The 19,083-nt window shown below is 37.7% G+C and overlaps 1 protein-coding gene across 5 annotated transcripts in view; it reads left to right on the top strand.

The window, feature by feature from the left end:
* Window positions 1-18,048, top strand: part of LOC138754388 (nuclear pore complex protein Nup214-like) — a 145,112-nt gene extending 127,064 nt beyond the window's left edge. For 4 of the 5 annotated variants that reach the window (XR_011351744.1, XR_011351743.1, XR_011351741.1 and 1 more), the window contains 3 exons: window positions 11,940-11,970; window positions 15,233-15,343; window positions 17,758-18,048. Coding sequence is in view for 1 of the 5 variants with exons in the window: in XM_069918600.1 (XP_069774701.1) it covers window positions 11,940-11,970; window positions 17,758-17,794 (68 nt within the window). In the remaining 4 variants the exon portion in view is untranslated. The remainder of the gene's footprint in view (window positions 1-11,939; window positions 11,971-15,232; window positions 15,344-17,757) is intronic. The other variant, XM_069918600.1, reaches the window with a different exon arrangement.
* Window positions 18,049-19,083: the final 1,035 nt, after the last annotated feature.

Below are 19,083 nucleotides of genomic sequence, written 5' to 3'. Positions count from 1 at the left end.
TTTTAAATTCGGGTTCTGAACTTTCTAGCTGAGGAGAGATAGGCTCCCATGTCTTTACCCTACCCCATCTTGCCATGCCCCCCATTTATTCAGGATTGTTAATCTTGTAGAAGCATATGAAAATGTGATCATTGGTGGTGACTTTAATTGTTGTTTTGATCCATTATTAGATAAATCTCAAAAGTCAGTAACAAAACTAGAAAACTGCAAAATGAATTTTTCCTTTCATGAAAGATTTGAATTTAGTTGATATTTGAAGAAGGTTAAACCTGAAGGAAAAATATTATTTGTATTATTCTTTTTGATTCTTATTCAAGAATAGATTTCTTTTTAGTTTCAGCTCAATTACAAGGACGAGTAGTTCATGCAGATTATAAGGCTAGGATTTTATCAGATCATTCACTTTTATTGATTTCATGTTCAGAAAGAAATTCATTTTATAAATAGAGATTTAGTCCTTTGTTGTTAGGAAATGTTGATTTTTGTAATTATATGAGGAATCAAATTCAGGAATATATGGATATTAATACTGATTTGGTAGATAATAAATTTGTTTTAAGGGATGCTTTAACACTTATTTGAGAGGCCAAATAATGTTTTTCTAGTAAAATTAAGAAAGATTATCTTAAAGAAGTAGATAAATTGGAGAAAGAAATGGATAATTTAGAGAAAGATCTGCAGAAAGATTCATCTGGAAAAAAGATAGATTTGATAAATAAGAAAATTATAATTTGATACAGACTTAGAACAGAGAAGTTAATTCAGAGAACTAAACAGAAGTATTATGAATTGGGAGAAGGCTCATAACATGTTAGCTTGGCAATTGAAAATGGAACAGGCTTCTAGAACTATTAATGCTATTAAAAAAATTCAAAAATTACAAGAACTGCAGGATATAAATCATTCTTTTGGAGATATTTATGTTAATCTATATACATCTCAATTTAATAATGATAAACTAAAGATTAAAGTTTTTTTAATCTCAGATCGTAAAGAATTGGATTTCCCATTTACAGTTAGAGAGGCTATTAATGCACTTAATTCTATGCATAATGTACTCCAGGTGAAGATGGTTTTCCATCTGAATTTTATAAGAAATTTTTAAAGAAATTAATGCCTCCATTAATGGAGGTATTGAACCAAGTAAAGGAAGACCATTCTTTACTTGAGTCTTTTTCTAGTGCAATTATAACAGTAATACCTAAGAAAGATAGAGATCTGTTAAAGACTGAATCTTATAGACCAACTTCATTATTAAACATTGATTATAAGATTGTCGCAAAAGTTTTAGCAAATAGATTGGCTAAATATTAACCAAATTTAATTCATTTAGATCAATCTGGATTTGTTAAAAAATTATATTCTGCAGATAAGTTGATTAGTTTAATTCATGCTTCTCAGATGAAATCTGATTTAGAAATGGTTTTATCATTAGATACTGAAAAGACATTTGATAGATTAAAGTGGAAATTTTTATTTAAAGTGTTAGAAAAAATTGGATTTGGATCAGTATTTATTAATTAGATTAAAACTTAATATAAAAATCCTTATGCTAAAGTGGTGACAAATGGACAAATATCTTCTGCTTTTTCGTTAACCTGATCAACTAGACAAGGATGTCCTTTGCCTCTGGGTTTATTTATTTTAGCTATTGAGCCTTTGGCATAATTAATAATTCAAGATGTTACTATTAAAGGGATTAAGGTTAATTCTGATGAATTTAAGATTAATTTATTTGATGATGATGTTTTAATTTATTTGACAGATCCTGAAAATTCTTTGTGTTCTTTGCATATGAGATTAAAAGAATATGGTGAAATATCAGGTTATAAGAATAATTGTGATAAAAGTGAAAGTCTGCCTTTAGTTGAGGGATATTATACCCAATGTAAAAAAAATGTCCAATTTAAATGGTCAGATAATGGAATTAAATAATTGAGTATTAAAATTGATAAGAATTGAAATAATTTATATAAATTTAATTATTTACCATTATTTAATAACATTAAAGAAGATTTGAATAAATTGAATGATTTACCTCTAACTTTATTAGGTAGAGTGAATTGTATTAAGATGAATATTTTTCCAAGGATTCAATATACCTCAAAACTATTTTAAGGATTTAAATTTAATAATTAGGAAATTTTTGTGGAACGGTGAAATGGTAAGAGTATCTTTAGAGAAACTAGCTTGGAAATTTCAATTAGGAGGTTTGCAGCTTCCACATTTTCAAAATTATTATAGAGCTGCTCAAATGAAATGTATTAATGGAATGTTTGACTTAGATAAATCGTTAACATGGGTTGATATAGAATTAGTTAAAATAGGTGAAAAAATCTGTGTCAGAATTTATTTATAATTAGAATACTAAATTATTGATTGGTTATAATGATCCACCTATATTGAAATATTTAATTGAATTGTGGAATAGAATAGATTATGAGAGAGGTGGAAAAGTCACCATTGTATCAAAATAAACTTTTCCCTTGTACTATCAGTAATCAGTTTTTAAAGGTTGGAGTCAAATGGGAATTAGAGTGATAGAAGATTGTTTTGAAGCTGGTTATTTTATTTTCAACGAATGAAAGAGAATAATATTCCAAGTAATTTTTTTTTTGTTATTATCAAGTTGATTGATGAATTAGGCCAAAGTTTAAGATTTCCTAGACAATCTGAGTTAGAAATTTTGCTTACAAAAAGAGGAATATTAATAATTTCATTTCAGAAATATATAAATTGCTTCAAAGAAAAATGCCTAAATTGGATATTCATAACTAAAGATTAAAGTGGGAGAATGATTTAGGTAGAACATTAGATTAAAATAACTGGAGAGCGTTAGGTAAGGATAATATGACTAAAATTATCAATGTAAGATATAGATTGGTGCAATATAACTTTTTGCATCAATTGTATTTAACACCCCAAAAATTAAAAAGATTTAATTTGATTTCTTCAAACTTATGTTTTAGATGTCATAGAGATAGTTTTTTTTTTCATTCAACTTGGCAATGTATTAAAGTTGAGTCTTTTTTTTTTAATTTTTTATTTTTCACACTATAAACCATATTGATCAAGATACGTACATTTTCCTTTTCAAATATATACAGTGTCGTTTTCTCCCCCCCCCCCCTCTTCCCATCCCACCCTCCCTACCTCCCCTCCCATTCATTTAAAGTTCAGAATCTAAGATACATTAAACCCGTCAAACAATGTTGTCACTCAATAAAAATAAACAAGAAATTCCACTGAGTCAATTCTTTTCATTCTCTTCTCCTTCTGTCATTTTAGGTGGTAGATGTCCCTGGTAGGTTTTCTCCATTATGTTTCATGTATGGCTCCCATATTTGTTCAAATATTGTAATATTATTTCTTAAATTATATGTTATTTTTTCTAATGGAATATATTTATTCATTTCTAGATACCACTGTTGTATTCTCAAGTTATCTTCTAATTTCCAGGCTGACATAATACATTTTTTTGCTACAGCCAGGGCTATCCTAACAAATCTTTTTTGTGCACCATCCAAATCAAGTCCAAATTCTTTGTTTTTTATGTTACTTAGGAGGAAGATCTCTGGGTTTTTTGGTATATTGCTTTTTGTGATTTTATTTAATATCTGGTTTAGATCTTCCCAAAATTTTTTCACTTTCTCACATGTCCAGATTGCATGAATTGTTGTTCCCATTTCCTTTTTACAGCGAAAACATCTGTCAGATACTGTTGGGTCCCATTTATTTAACTTTTGAGGTGTAATGTATAGCCTGTGTATCCAGTTATATTGTATCATACGTAACCTCGTGTTTATTGTATTTCTCATAGTTCCTGAGCATAACTTCTCCCATGTTTCCTTCTTTATCTTTATGTTTAGATCTTGTTCCCATTTTTGTTTAATTTTACCATTTGTTTCCTCATTCTCCTTTTCTTGTAGTTTAATATACATGTTTGTTATAAATTTTTTGATTATCATTGTGTCTGTAATCACATATTCAAAATTACTTCCCTCTGGTAACCTCAGACTGCTTCCCAATTTGTCCTTCAAGTAGGATTTCAGTTGGTAGAATGCCAACACTGTATCGTGAGTTATATTTATCCTTCATTTGTTCAAAGGATAATAATTTATTTCCCGAAAAGCCATTTTCTATTCTTTTGATCCCTTTTTTCTCCCATTCTCTAAAGGAAAGGTTATCTATTGTAAAAGGGATTAGCTGATTTTGCGTCAGTATTAGTTTTGGTAGTTGATAATTTGTTTTATTCCTTTCTACATGAATCTTCTTCCAAATATTGAGCAGATGATGTAATACTGGAGAATTCCTACGTTGTACCAATTTTTCATCCCATTTATATAATATATGTTCGGGTATCTTCTCCCCTATTTTATCTAGTTCTAATCTAGTCCAATCTGTCTTTTCCCTTGTTTGATAAAAATCTGATAGGTATCTTAATTGTGTGGCTCGATAATAATTTTTAAAATTTGGCAGTTGTAAGCCTCCTTGTTTATACCATTCTGTTAATTTATCTAGTGCTATCCTCGGTTTCCCCCCTTTCCATAAAAATTTCCTTATTATTTTCTTTAACTCATTGAAGAATTTCTCTATCAAGTGTATTGGCAATGCCTGAAATAGGTAAAAGTTGAGTCTTTTGGATACAAATTAAATTATTTTTAGAGCAAGTGTTGAAAGTTAAACTTCCATTAGATCCAATGTTGTTTTTAATTAGGAAATATTAAAATGAAGGTTAACTATATATCAAATTGAATTTTTATGATTTGCTTTGACTGTTGCGAGGAAATATGTAGCCATTACTTTGAAATCTGATAGAGATTTAGGGATGCAAAGATGGCATATTGAAGTGAGATCTTGTATTTCTCTTGGAATAAAAATAACAATCTACATGATAAATATTTTTTGAAAATATGGAACCCATATTACACCAAGTAGGTCTAAAAATTTTAACTCTCAATGATTCGTTCTGAATGGTACTCGTCTCCATGGCAGTAAATAAGAATTTACATATTCATTAATATATCTCTTTCTTTTTCTTTGGGGTGTTGGGAGGAGGTGGGTGGTAGGGAGAGCGGGTGGACATACCACATGTATTCTTTTCTATATATGTATAACTTTTTAATAAGTGAATGTACTGTGGGGAGTTTTTTTGTAAAATTTTAAATAAAATATTTTTTAAAACCCTTGATGCTCTGACTAATCAAATATCTGTCAATTTCTTCCTTAAATACACCTAACAACCTTGCTTCCACAGCTGGCTTGGCAACCAGTTCCACAGACTCAAGTCCCTCTGAGTAAAGAAATTTTTCCTCATCTCTGTTTTAAATTGACACCCTTTTATCCTGAAATTATGCCCTCTTGTCCTTGAATCCACTACCATGGGAAACATCCTTGCCACATCTAACGTGTCCAGGCCTTTCCACATTTGAAGTGCTTCTGAGGTCCCCCGATCCTCCTCTACTCTAACGAATACAGTCCAAGAGCCAACGATCGTTTCTTTCCTGGTATAATTATGGTAAATCTCTGAACCCTTTCCAACGCCAGCATGTCTTTTCTCAAATATGGTACCCAAAACCACCAGTTTTTTTTATAGAGTCTCAACATTACACCTCTGCTCTTGTATGCTGTCCCTCTAAAAATGAATGCTAACATTGCATTTGCCGTCTTCATCACCGACTCAACCTAGAGGTCAACTTTTAGGATATCCTGCACAAGGGCTCCCAAGCAAGCCCCTTCACACCTTGGAATTTTGAATTTTCACCCCAGCTAAAAAATAGTCTGCCTGTCTATTTCTACTACCAAAGTGCATGACCATACACTTTCCAACATTGTACTTCCTCTGCCACCTCTTTGACCATTCTCCTAATTTATCCAGATCTCTCTGCAGCCTTTTGGTATCCTCAGCACCACCTCCCCTACCACCTATTTTGGTATCATCTGCAAAGCCATCTATTGCATAATCCACATTACTTATATACAACGTAAAAAGAAGCGGCTCCAACACAGACCTGTGGAACACCACTGGTAACTGGTAGCCAACCAGAATAGGATCCCTTTATTCCTTATCTTTGTTTCCGCCAACCAGCCAATGCTTTAGCCATGCTAGTATCCTTCCTGTAATTCCATGGACTCTCATGTTGTTTAGCAGCTTTATGTGTGGCACCTTGTCGAAGGCCTTTTGAAAGTCCCAAGTACACAACATCCACTACATCTCCCCTGACTAGCCTACTTGTCATCTCCTTTCATGCACCTCCAGTTATTGCATAATCTCATCCTTGACATTTGACTCCAACAGCTTCTCATCCTCCGAATTCAGGCTAATAGGTCTATAATGTCCTTTCTGCTGCCCCACTCCCTTCTTAAACAGTGGAGTGACATTTGCAATCCTCCATTCCACCAGACTCCATTGATTCCTCGAAGATTATTACCAAGGCCTCCACAATCTCTACATCTATCTCCTTCAGAACATGAGGGTGCATTCCATCCGGTTCAAGAGACTTGTAAACCCATAGACCATTTTGCTTCTCAACTATCTTCTCTCTCGTGATCTTGACCACACTCTCTTCTCTTTTGTGAGAGCCTTGAGAATCCAGTATGCTACCAATGTCTTCTACCATGAAGAATGATCAAAATATTCATTCAGTTCTTCTGCCACCTCCTTGACTCCCATTATAATTTCTCCATTATAATTTGTCATTTTCTATTGGTCCTGTGTCTACTTCAGTCACTCTTTTATTCTTTATACCTGTATATTTGAAAAAGCTTTTAGAATCCTCTTTGATGTTACTTTGCTAACCTCCTCTCATAATTTGTCTTTTCTTTCCTAATCATTTTTGTTGTCTTCTTCAAGTTTTTAAAAGTTGCCAATCCTCTATCTTCCCACTTATTTTTGCTTCCTTGTCTGCCCTCTCTTGCCTTTACTTTGGCTTTAACTTTCCTCGTCAGCCACAATTGTGTCATATTTTTCATTCACAATTTTCTTTCTTTTTGGTATGTTCCTGTCTTGCACTTTCCTCATTTCACACAGAAACTCCAGCTATTGATCTGTTGTATTCCCCATTAGTATGTTTTAACAATCAACTATGGCCAGTTCCTCTCTCACGCGACTGTAATTTCCTTTGCTCCACTAAAATGCCGACACATTGGACTTGAGCCTCACCTTTTCAAATTTCACTGAACTCAATCATATTGTGATCACTGCCTCCTAAGGGTTCCTTTACCTTAAGATCTCCAATCACCTCTGGTTCATGACACAGCACCCAATTCCGAACAGCCGATCCCCTGGTGGGCTCATCAACAAGCTGCTCCAAGATGCCATCCCATAGGCATCCTATATATAAACTCTCTCTCCTGAGGACCTGTACTGACCTAACTTTCCCAATCTACTTTCATGTTAAAATCCCCATAATTATTGTAACACTGTCCTTCTGACATGCCTTATCTATTTCCAGTTGTATTTTGTAATCCATAACCCAGCTGCTATTTGTGGGTCTGTACATATATATAACTGCCATTAGTGTCCTCTTACCTTTATCATTCCTTAACTCAACCCACAAGGACCCTCCCTCTTCTGATCTGATGTCCCTTCTTTATAGTGATTTACCAGCAGAACTATCCTGCCCCCCTACCTCCCTGACCATGTATCCTTGGATGTTAAGCTCCCAATGATATCCATCCTTTAACCATGACTCAGTAATTGCCACAGCATCGTACCATCCAATCTGTAGCTGTACAGAAAGATCATCCACCTTATTTCCAATACTGCGTGGATTTAAGTATAAAACTTTCAGACCAGTTTTTGAATTGACTGTGTCTCTGTCATCCCTCCAGCTGTTATTTTGTCTCATCACCTGCCTGTCATCCTTGCTGCACACTACCTTCACTTTACTGCTGTTTTTCCCCCTTCTTCAGCCCTCGCACTCTGGTTCCCAAGCTCCCTGCTGAATTAATTTAAACCCTCCTGAACAGGAATTAAACCTGCCTGCCAGGATATTGGTCCCCTTTGGGTTCAGGTGTAACCCATCCTTGTTGTATCGGTCGTACCTCTCCAAAAGAAATCCCAATGATCCAAGAAACTGAAGCCCTGCCCCCTGCACTAGTTTCTCAGCCACATATTTATCTGCCTGATTGCACTATTTTTGCCCTCACAAGCACATGGTACAGGCAGTAATCCTGAGATGACCACCCTGGAGGTCCTGCTTCTCAGCCTCCTCCCTAATTTCCTGCATTCCCTCTTCAGGACCTCCTGACTTTTCTTACCTATGTCATTGGTACCAATATGTACCAAGACTTCTGGCTGTTCCCCCTCGCCCCTCAAAATGTTCTGAACCTGACTGGAGACATCTCCTACCCTGGCACCGGGTGTCTTTATTGGGCTCACAGAATCTCCTGACTGTTCTCCTCTTAATGAAATCTATCACTATTGCATTTCTCTTTGCCCTCTCTGCTTCAGAGCCATGCTCAGTGCCAGGGACCTGGTCCCTATGGTCATCCTCTGTCAGGACATCCTCCCCAATACTATCCAGTTGCTGAGAAGATGGGCACAGAGTTTTTCTCTACATACTCCCTGATGCTCCAATCTGTCACATCCTCACTTTCCCTTTTGAGCCTTGGGTCAACAAGCTACAGCTCCAGTTCCTTAGTGCAGCACGGTTGGCGTAGTGGTTAGCGCAATGCCTTTACAGCACCAGCAATTGGGTCCAGACCAGGGTTTGAGTCCTGCGCTGTCTGTAAGGAGTTTGTACATTCACCCTATGTCTGCTTGGGGTTTCTCTGGGACCTCCGGTTTCCTTCCACCATTCAAAACATACCAGCGGTGTAGATTAATGGGGTGCAAATTGGGGGACACGGACTATTGATCTGAAATGGCCTGTACCATGTTGTAGGTTTAAATTTAACATTTAACATGGACTTTTTGGAGGTGCACCTGGCACAGATGTGGGCATTGGGGTCACCACATCTTACACTCAACACAGAGCACTAAAACCTACAGTCATAATACTTAATCTGTTAACATTAATAAGTGTTGAACAATATTCTCACCCACAATAACCCTTGCCCACTATAACCTTTGCCTCTTGCCTGTTCTCGCTGAAGCCTATTAAGTCAAAGTCTTACCACTTTGCCTCAGACCACTATGCCAAAGACCATTCTGCTACACGGTTCCTCACTTTTATGTTGTTTATAATGGGTCACCTGCTCATACTTCCACCAATCACCTGTCTCCTTGCTTCAATTTACCGTGGGAAATGAAGATGATGCATCTTTCAAATCTTTATTGAGGAACTTGTGATCAAGGAACAGGGGCAGACCACTGGAGCCGACTCCATGATTTAATATGATGGTTGATATTAATATGACAATTTTGAGGGTGTGTTGATATCAACAAATAATGATTGTGAAAATGGCCTTTAGTACTTTTTTTCTGTGTTTGAGTTGAAATAATTTGTTTTTCCTTTTTATTCCAAGGACTTGAGCACAGAACTCAAGCATAGACATTTTCCCTTGGATGTACAGTTTATACATGGTGTTCATAACCTCTGAGCATTTAGACAAGGGGCACTTTTTGAATTTGGAGCAACAGGAGGCTACTTGCCACATTGAGCCTATCTCCCATTCAAAAAATATCAGATACTGTTTTTTGTCATGTAATAAAACTGAAATGTAATATTACAGCCTCTCCCCTACTTACAACCAATCTGACTTATGGCCATCTGTACATAAGCCCAAAAAAACTAATTTTTTTTAAATAAAGAAAAAATATATGCAAATACAAAAATATAAAAATTACATTTGGTCGTGTGTCCACCAGTGGATATGGTAGTGACCATCAGATGATATCCCAGTATTATGTACATCACAGTTTCTCTCTCAGTTCTCAGGATAAAAGGATAAAACAGGCCGTCAGTGGAGCATGGGGCAGTGGGATCAATTTGAGGACTGATAGTGAGCTGACAGGAGAGCGCGGGATAATGGGAACAGTGTGAGGATTGATAGCAGGCTGTCGGGAGAGCGTGGGGCAGTGGGATCAGTGAGAGAACTGATACTGGGGTGTCGGGAGTGTGCGGGGCAGTGGAAACAGTATGTGGACTTATAGCGGGCTGTTGGGAGAGCATGGGGCAGTGGGATCAGTGTAGGGACTAATAGCGGGCTGTTGGGAGAGCACAGGACTGTGGGATCAGCATGGGGACTATATGCCATGCTAACATATGTCTGACTTCCATCCATTTTGAGATCCGACCAGTCGGTCAGAATGGAACTGAGACATATGTCGGGGAATGGCTGTACATGAAATTGCCTTATGTCTGCCATAAGGCAAACAAAGATTTGTCTTTAGCATTGGCATTGCCCAGCGCCCCTTACAGTCAGAGAAAGAGAAGCAAAAGAGAGTTGCTCCCAGGGTCACCGAGTTTCCATGGATTCCCCTCCAGCACTCCTACAGCCTCTGCAGCTACACAAGTTCCGTTCAAAACATCAGCAACCCGAGCCCAGATCCAAACCTCCAACACGATGAGGAAGTCTTCACTGCCTGAGCCCCTTTGGGAACTCTTCGAGCTTCAGCATTGTCGCAAATCCTGGTTCCCATGAGCCAGTCTCCAACATCCTGCAGCCCGATGTGGTCCTTTGACCTTGAGTTACTCGCAGCCTGTGTGGGTTCCAGGCCCACAAGTTGCTAACTGCTTGCTGCCTGTATCTGTCCTTCAGCTTCAGACCCCTTCAGTAGTCCACCGCGGTGGTCACCATTCATGATGTCATCTCCTCTGCTTCTCCTTATCAAGGGGGTGGGGGTGTTTTCCCCATTACTGGTATCCTGTGCCAATCTGCTGCTCCCCAAGAGTCGGTAACCCCGCGAGGCTGCTGCCAAACACAGGCGCTGCCATCTTGGATCCAGACCCTGCAGTTGACCTTTAACAGGACATTTAAGCTTGTATGGAGTCATTGGCAGTAGAACTAGGCAGTAGGACCCCTTGGGGGAGCACTGTGTCTCTGCTCCCTCCCCAGCTCTGCACCAGTGTCATAGTTCCAGCAGCACCATCATTTTGTTAGCTACAAATTTGCACTTTTTAACCCCAAAATCCTTTTTAAATTTTATTTATAGAATTTACAAATCAAACAATTCAAATAAATCCAACAATACAATTAACCAATGTATTTAACGACAATCCTTCATGTTGACTATAATTGTAAACCCCTCCCCCCCCCCCCCCCCCCCATGCCAATCCCTTAGAAAAAGAGAGAAAACAAAAGAAAGAATAGGTATAAAAGTCAGATAGAAAAACAACAAAAAAAAGAGAAAATCTGCCAGGCACCTTTGACCCCAAAGTCCTTTCACCCCATTCTTTCAAAAGTTCTGTTCACCTCTTCCTCAGGATTAATCAGAGGTTGTATTTCTGCTCCTCCTTTGAGGAAGACTTAAAAGACTCATGTTAAAGAAAATATTTGTAACTCGGGATTGTGAAGCTCCCACAGAATGCCAAGGGTGATTGATTAGTGTCTGTCAGGATGGTGATTAGTAAATCTTTTCTCATTAGGGTCTTCAAATTGAATCTATGACTTTCTCAGTTCTTGAAGTGTTGCATTGTCAAAAGTGCTGCCTTTTTTTAATTGAATCTTTTCCTGACATCTCCAGGCATCCTTAAACTTCACAAAGCATTATTTTGAAAGGAGTAGGGGGATTGCTTGGTTAATAGCTATTATTTGACCAGCATTATTGAATACTTATTTGAATGTTGATTGCTTGTAGGAGCATAGATGCCTGCTGCCTGTCACATTTCCCTTGGTTTTACCAATGAAATGCAGTTAGTCTTCTAAAGCATTTTGGGTTATTCTAAGATTGTGAAAAGTACTCTCAAAACACCCGGTTTCCTTCATGTTGCATGTGAGTAAATCTGTTCACGGCAAGACTAATTTAATGCATGTTTTTCTCTTGTATGCAGGGTTTGGAAGTGGTTTTGGATCCACAAATCAGTAAGTAATGAGGCTGAAAGTTCATTTCTAACTGATACCAGAACCTGGAATCGTATTAAACCTTACCCGATGATCAAGCTGGACCTAGAAAAAAAAATGTGACCAAGCCTTTAAGGGCTAAAAGACATTTGCCCAGTTTTATATTACAGATGCTTTACATGTTTTTTGATGAGCTATGTGTCCCTTATATTGTGTTTCTGCTGGAAGAAGATTGTTTTGTTCTATTGTTAGTAAATTCAATAAAAATTATTCAGCAGAAGAGCATTCTTGATTGCACAAACTATAAGCAGATGGAAAGTTGAGAACTTAAAAGAATTTATATAATTTTCTTGTATTTAAATCTCCATGGTGTTAGCATAGAGATGAGTGAATTGCATTTTCCTTTTAAACTTTTGATTGGATATATCTAATGTAATATGGTTAAAGTGCTGTTGTTTTTAATTGCGTGATTATTTTTTTGGGGAGTCAAAAATGGTTTTCCTCTTGTGGGAATCAAATTTTCAGAATTTAATTGAATTGCAGTTTTTTTTTTGGCAAAACTCTTTTGCTGTGTCCAAACAATGACTGTGGAGTGTCTGAAAGGCCAAATATTTCATTCAAACGGCAGCAGCAATTTGTATTGTTTGCTTTAATCTATTATAAAATTGCTACTTGATTGATTAACATATGGCACCTTCCATTGAAGTAGTGAAGTTACTATCAAAAACCTCTTTCAAACAGATTTTCAAATTTTTTGCTATTTTCAGTGCAAAGTGATGAGGTCCTTTCCAAGAAAGTCTCACCAATAATGTACACTTGACGAGAACCCAATTAAAACAGACTTGATCTATATTTTTTTATAAATTAATAAATCTGTGGTTTTGTTTGTACCTTGGTCCTTAATTCCAATATACTTGCAGTCATAGTGTGAACCACTCATATGGGCCACCTGCTTTGTTTAATAGGTAACACAATGTTGGTCAATTCCATTTATTGTAGCTGGAGGCTTGTGTTTGGCTCAAACCAAGTAATTATTGCCAGGATGCCTGTCTTACAAATTAAGCAACTGCCCTCATCCTTTCATAACCATCTGTTCTCACATTTATAATTCAATTTTTATTGTTGGTGAAAACATTGTCATGTTACCTCTTACCTTGATTCTGCCATGTTGTAATTGTAGACTTTATGCTGTCCATTAAACTCTTCTTGAGGTTTCAGATTTATTTATAAGGTTAGATGGTGATACAAGGTGGGTGAAAGCTCATACCCTGCATGTGTCCTTGAATTGACTCGTTAGAGCAATGTGCCTGTGCTTTAAATTCTGGACAAATGTCTCTTTACATCAAGGAACACTCAATATCTAAATCTTGCTGCCAATCTTATACTACACCCTTCAGGTCCCAAACCCTTGATACACAATCATCTGGACCTTTGGTATTTCAACTAATTGTACATTTTTAAAACTCTGAATTTCTACTTTGTGGTCTTTGATTCTTTCAAATTGAATGAAGCACTTTCATTTATTGAAGCTGTTGAAAACTATTCTACAACCCTATTCAGTGCAACAGGACAAAGGCTGGGGATCCTAACACTCAAGGTACAAAGCACAAGGTGGGAGTGTGATATAATACTCCCATTTACCTAGATCAGTGGTTTTCATACTTTTTCTTTCCTCTCACATAACACCTTAAGTAATCCCTATGCCCAAGGTGCTCTGTGATTAGTAAGGAATTGCTTAAGGAGGTACATGGGTGGAAAGAAAAAGTTTGAAAAGCACTGTTTTAATCATACCTAATTGACTCGTTATGTGCGCGGTTTCATAACTCCAAAGGAAATGGGCCAATGACAATCTTTCTGAACCAAAATATTTCAGTTGCAATTGGGTCTAGAGCAGTGGTTCTCCACCATTTTTTCCCACTCACATACTGCTTTAAGAAATCCCTTACTAATCACAGAGCACCTATGGCATAGGGATTACTTGAAGTGGTATGTGAGTGGGAAGAAAAAGTTTGAAAACCACTGGCCAAGATGGATGAGGACCATCAACTTGGGAAGTTCAACAGATTTGCATCTGATCTATCACCTTCACGGTGAGCCACAGTATTGTCTACAAAATATACTGCAGTTTCTTCTCATGTGACTCCAACAGCACCCCACAAACATGGCCTCTGCCATCCAGAGGTAGAAAGGCATCTGGTGCAAGGGAAAAGAATCATTTTCACATTCACCTCCAGGTCAAGATTCTCCAACATTGTCAGATTTGCATACTGGAACTCTCAGCTAGTTAGCTATCAACCAGCCAGAAGAGGTGCATAAATCATAAAGGTCATTAAAATATATTGAACAAAAGAAAGTAATTTGGCTCTTTATGCACATCAAGTAATATGAAATCAAAGTGGTTGCCCAGGTCTTGAAAATTGTGCTAAAAGGCAGATTTTTATATTCCAATTAGATCTCATCAGATTAAAATATTTTGCTTCTGCGTAATCAGCTCCATGATGCCAAAGTCCAGGATTAAATGCTGGGTGTAATATGCCTCAGCCCAAGATCATGTAACACTCCATTGTTTATATTACAGAAACAACCCATGTAGCTCAACTGTGCAAAGGTAGTGTTTGTACTTGAATATAGGCTGTTTATGTCTATTATCAACACATTTAGTTCATTTCTTTCTCATATATTTTTCTTGCTTCCCCATAATCTTCACTCATGGCCTCATCTATATCATGTATCCACATTCCAATCCACTGTGTAAAGAGTATTTTTTCTTGAATTCCTTATGTGTTTTTATTATGTTCATTCCACCCTTGTTTTGGAATCCTCAGCAAGTGGAATCAAAGACTACATCTGCTTTATGAAGACTAACTGCCTACATTTGGCCACTGGTCTGTTTTTGTCTTTTTTTTTAATAAAGGGAATAGAATCCTACCCAGTTCTGTCTTGACTGATAGTTGTATCTTCACAGTTCAAACATTATTCTTGCAAAACTGCCTTTTACGCAGAATACTTCAATTGTGCCAAACAACCAGAACAGATAATCCACAAGCCTGTGCCACCAAATTACTTCCAATTAACCTATAAACCCTGCACATTTTGAAGGGTGGGAAGAAACTGGAGCACCAGAAGGAAACCCATGCAGACACTGGGAGAATGTACAAACTCCTTAGAGACAATGCCAGATTCAAACCTTGGTTGCTAGCACCGTAACAGTGTTGTCCTAACCACTACGCAAACTGTGCAATGTTTTTCAGTCACAGCTTCCCAATTTGTTCAATTCTTTTAGCAGTACCTTAAGACAGTTGCTGTTTGGAAGTTGTGGAAACTCGCTCTGAAATATCCCAACAAATTCTTTATCCTAAATCAGTACAACTGATGAGTCTGCTGTTTCTTGAAAGTGAGTGAGCTTTTTAAAATAGTACTAAAATTGAAGATCAATATTTCCACGAAGTTGAAATTTTACTGCAACACCAACACAAAGTTATTGGAATACTGATATGGCCTTTCAATGTTATATTTTCCATTTTTCAAAACAAGGAAGCCATTGGATATGATCAGAAATGTCTTTGCGTTTCCCTAAAGCTACTGAATCTAAAGTCATACAAATCCCAATCTCTGGATTTCATCAAGGAAGCTAACTTCAATAGTTGAGCTATTGGGTTGACCAGAAAATCCCCTTAATTAGATCGAGGCACTACAGTGACCAGGTTGTATGCCCTGTGACCAATGGCCATGCAGTGAGCACCTATTCTTTCCATTGTACCAACAGAAGGGGGGGGGGGAAACAAACATTTCTGATTTTTAAAAAATTCTCTAAAGCTTGATTTCCCAAAGTTTTTCACGGCCAATGAAGTATGTTTTGAAGTACTTACTAAGCAATTGGGAAGACAGTGGAAATTTTGAAACTGCCCTGTGGGACTAACTATTTATGTGATCCTTCACCTGAGAGAATGGGTCGTGTATGTTATCTCGTGGTACTGACAGTGCAGCACTCCTTTTCTACTTTGTGGGTGCATATAAACCTGGATTTTTAATCAAATCTCTGAAGTGGAACTTGATCCCTGTAATTTTGGTAAGATGCCACCGATAATTTTGGTGTGGTTGAATGGAACTTTCTTTCGTGCTATTCTTAAGAAGAGGCTATGTTTTTCCACCCTTTTTCTACTCAACCTGCTCTGCCTTTTCCGTCCAATCTCCATAACCTTTCCCAAGAGACTGTTAGCAAGACTTGATATTCATTTGATTGAAGTCACCATGTTTGATAAAAACACAAAAATGCTGGAGGAACTCAGCAGGTCTCGCAGCGTCTGTAGGAGGTTTCGGGCCTGAACCACCTTCAAGGTTTGAGCAAAAGGCAGGCATGTGGCTGAAAAAAGAGACTGGGAGAGAAGGAACAAAGGGCAGGAGCACAGGCCAACAGATAAAAGGTGATAATTGAATATGGATGGGAGAGGGAGGTGAGAATTGATTGGAGAAAGGGGTGGCTCTGTGAATGCACAGCTGGAGGAAAGGAGATGTAGGGAATGGAAAAGAGAGAGACACCTGGAGGAAAGGAGAAAGAGATGGAGAGAGACGGGGATTGAAGCTAATGAAAACTGAAAAAGTCCTTGTTAATGCCAACTGGTTGAAGGGTGCCCATCAGACAGATGTTCCTAAATCTGTGGGTGGTCTCGGTCTGGCAGTGCATGAGACCATTGACAGACATGTTGGCATGGAAATGGGTTGGGGAATTGAAATGGGTTTCCACTGGGAGAACCCTGCTTTTGCGGCGGACAGAGCTAAGGTGCAGAACGAAGTGATCTCCCAGTCTCTCTGACATAGAGGAGGCTACAACAGGAGCACTGGAGGCAGTAGATGACCTCTGTAGATTCACAGCTGTTGTATTGCTTTACTTGGAAGGAGCGTTTGGGGCTCTGAATGGTGGTGTGGGGGGATGTAGTACTTCCTGTGGTTACAGGGGTAGATGTCAAGGTGATGATTGGTGGGAAGGGAGTCACGGAAGGACCGGTCTCTGCAGAAGGCAAAGGGGGGAAGATGTGTTTGATGATAGAATTATATAATAGGTGGCAGAAATAGTAGAGGGTGATATGTTGGAGGTGGAGGCCAGTGAGGTGGTAGGTGAAGATGAGGGAAACTGTCCTTCTTGCACATATTGGTGGAGGGGGCCAGAGCAGATGTGCGGGTAATGGAGGATATGCAGGCAAGAGTAGAGTTGATGGTAGGTAATAGAAGGAAAGCCACTTTTAACGGTTCATTTGATCAGATGGTTTGTGTTATCTTTCATTTTCTGCTTGCTTGTGCTTTGATGTGAGCTATAGTTCAAGGTGGAGAATGAATTCATCAGAAGCTGATATTGTGATTTGAAATAAATTTCCTTAATCATGTGGGAACTGTACTTGGCCTTCTCCCTTGCCTGCCTCCCTCCTCCTTTTCACTGCCCCTCCTTTCCTGAATCTTATCAATCAAAAGTGCTCATAATTTTGAACTCCCTTAATGTCTTCCACACAAAGTTTCTCGTCTTTCCATGAATTGAAACCTGTTTTACTCATAAATAAGGTATTACATTTCAAAAAAGAAAATCTTACAAGTAGTAAAGAGCGAGAACCTATTTGTTATAGGAGTAGAACTGGGAGTTTGAAAAATGTCTTTCGTAATATAAAACAATGACATAACTACGGGATAATACAAAGTATTTTTACCCTTTGAAATCTCACTGCTGCCTCAATCAATAACTAATTTGAATTTCTTGGGTTTCTCATTAATGCCTGCTATGAAGATGATTTTACCTCAATTTTTTTTCTCTTCTTTCAGGTCCAGTCAGTCATTCACCAGTGGATGGAGAGGCTGAATTCAATCCAGCTTTACTTTGTTCATTAAAAAGATATATAATATATATTATACCTATATAAAAATATAGAAAATGGAAAACAATAGAACAGAAGGAATCATAGACTGATTTACAGTGAATAAAAATGCAAACCACTCGTTACTGTGCAGTGCACGATGACATGGTTATATCTTCAGAAAATCATGAGAAATATCAATGTTGCATGATGTCATGTCATCACTGTAATTTGTTAAATAAAATTCTTACTAAATTTAGCCTAATTTTTCATTTTGTTGGTGCAATGTTACTGAAGTGTTGCGGGCCCAGAGGACCCCAAAACCCAGCAGCAACAGAAATTCACCAAGACAAATGGTTCCGTTACTTTTTATTTTCTTTAAACATGAAAACAGGATCAAACTTTATCTTGTTACTACTAACTTAACTAGGTCCCCACCTAGCTCCTCTTGTTTCCCTTATTTCAGGTGAAACATCTTAGCCAGCCATTCCTTCTTGTAAGGACCTCAAGGGTTTTCAACAGGCTGAACTCAGAACTCACAACCCGTCTTCAAACTTAACCCCCTTCTAATTCTAAGCGCACGTGTATGTAATATCTATATAAGTTCAGAAAAGTTACTTGATTCGCAGTCCAATCTCACTTCTCACTCCTCCGAGTTCACTAGTATCAGACAATTCTTATATTGTGCACAGAATTTAACATTTATAAAGTTTACCAGGCTCTTGTGCTTAAAGGTAATTGGTTATTTTTCAGGAAGGTTCTTGTTGGTTTCAGAGAAGATTTGTTGTTCGTTGGACACACAAACTGGTTTACTTCTTCCATCAGTCACTTTGGTGTCTTGCTGAAGAAACTTGCCCCATCAGGGTTTTCCAGGTGATGACCTCTTATTTCCAGGTCCCCACCTAGCTCCTCTTGTTTCCCTTATTTCAGGTGAAACACTCTTAGCCAGCCGTTCCTTCTTGTAAGGACCTCAAGGGTTTTCAACAGGCTGAATTCAGAACTCGCAACCCGTCTTCAGAATGGGATTTCAACAGCTTGCAAGCTTGTCATGTTCCAGTCTCAAAAGCCACTGCAAAACTTGAATTCTCTCTCTCTCCAAAGAATCACATGTTTTTCTCCTCTCTCTACTTGCAAAACTACACGACCCCCCCCCCCCCCACCCCCACCAAGGATCCAAACCCAATCTTCTGAGCCTGTTCATGTTGCCTTTCAAAACAAATAATCCATTACTTCACACAGCATCAGTCCAATTAATACCTACTTGTGAAGTCTCTATAGGCATTCTTCAAGATTT

This window comes from Narcine bancroftii, chromosome 1 (genome assembly GCF_036971445.1).
Source record: "Narcine bancroftii isolate sNarBan1 chromosome 1, sNarBan1.hap1, whole genome shotgun sequence".
Taxonomy (NCBI): Eukaryota; Metazoa; Chordata; class Chondrichthyes; order Torpediniformes; family Narcinidae; genus Narcine; species Narcine bancroftii.
The sequence above is the reverse complement of the archived record's forward strand: the minus strand, read 5'-3'. Positions and strand labels throughout refer to the sequence as shown.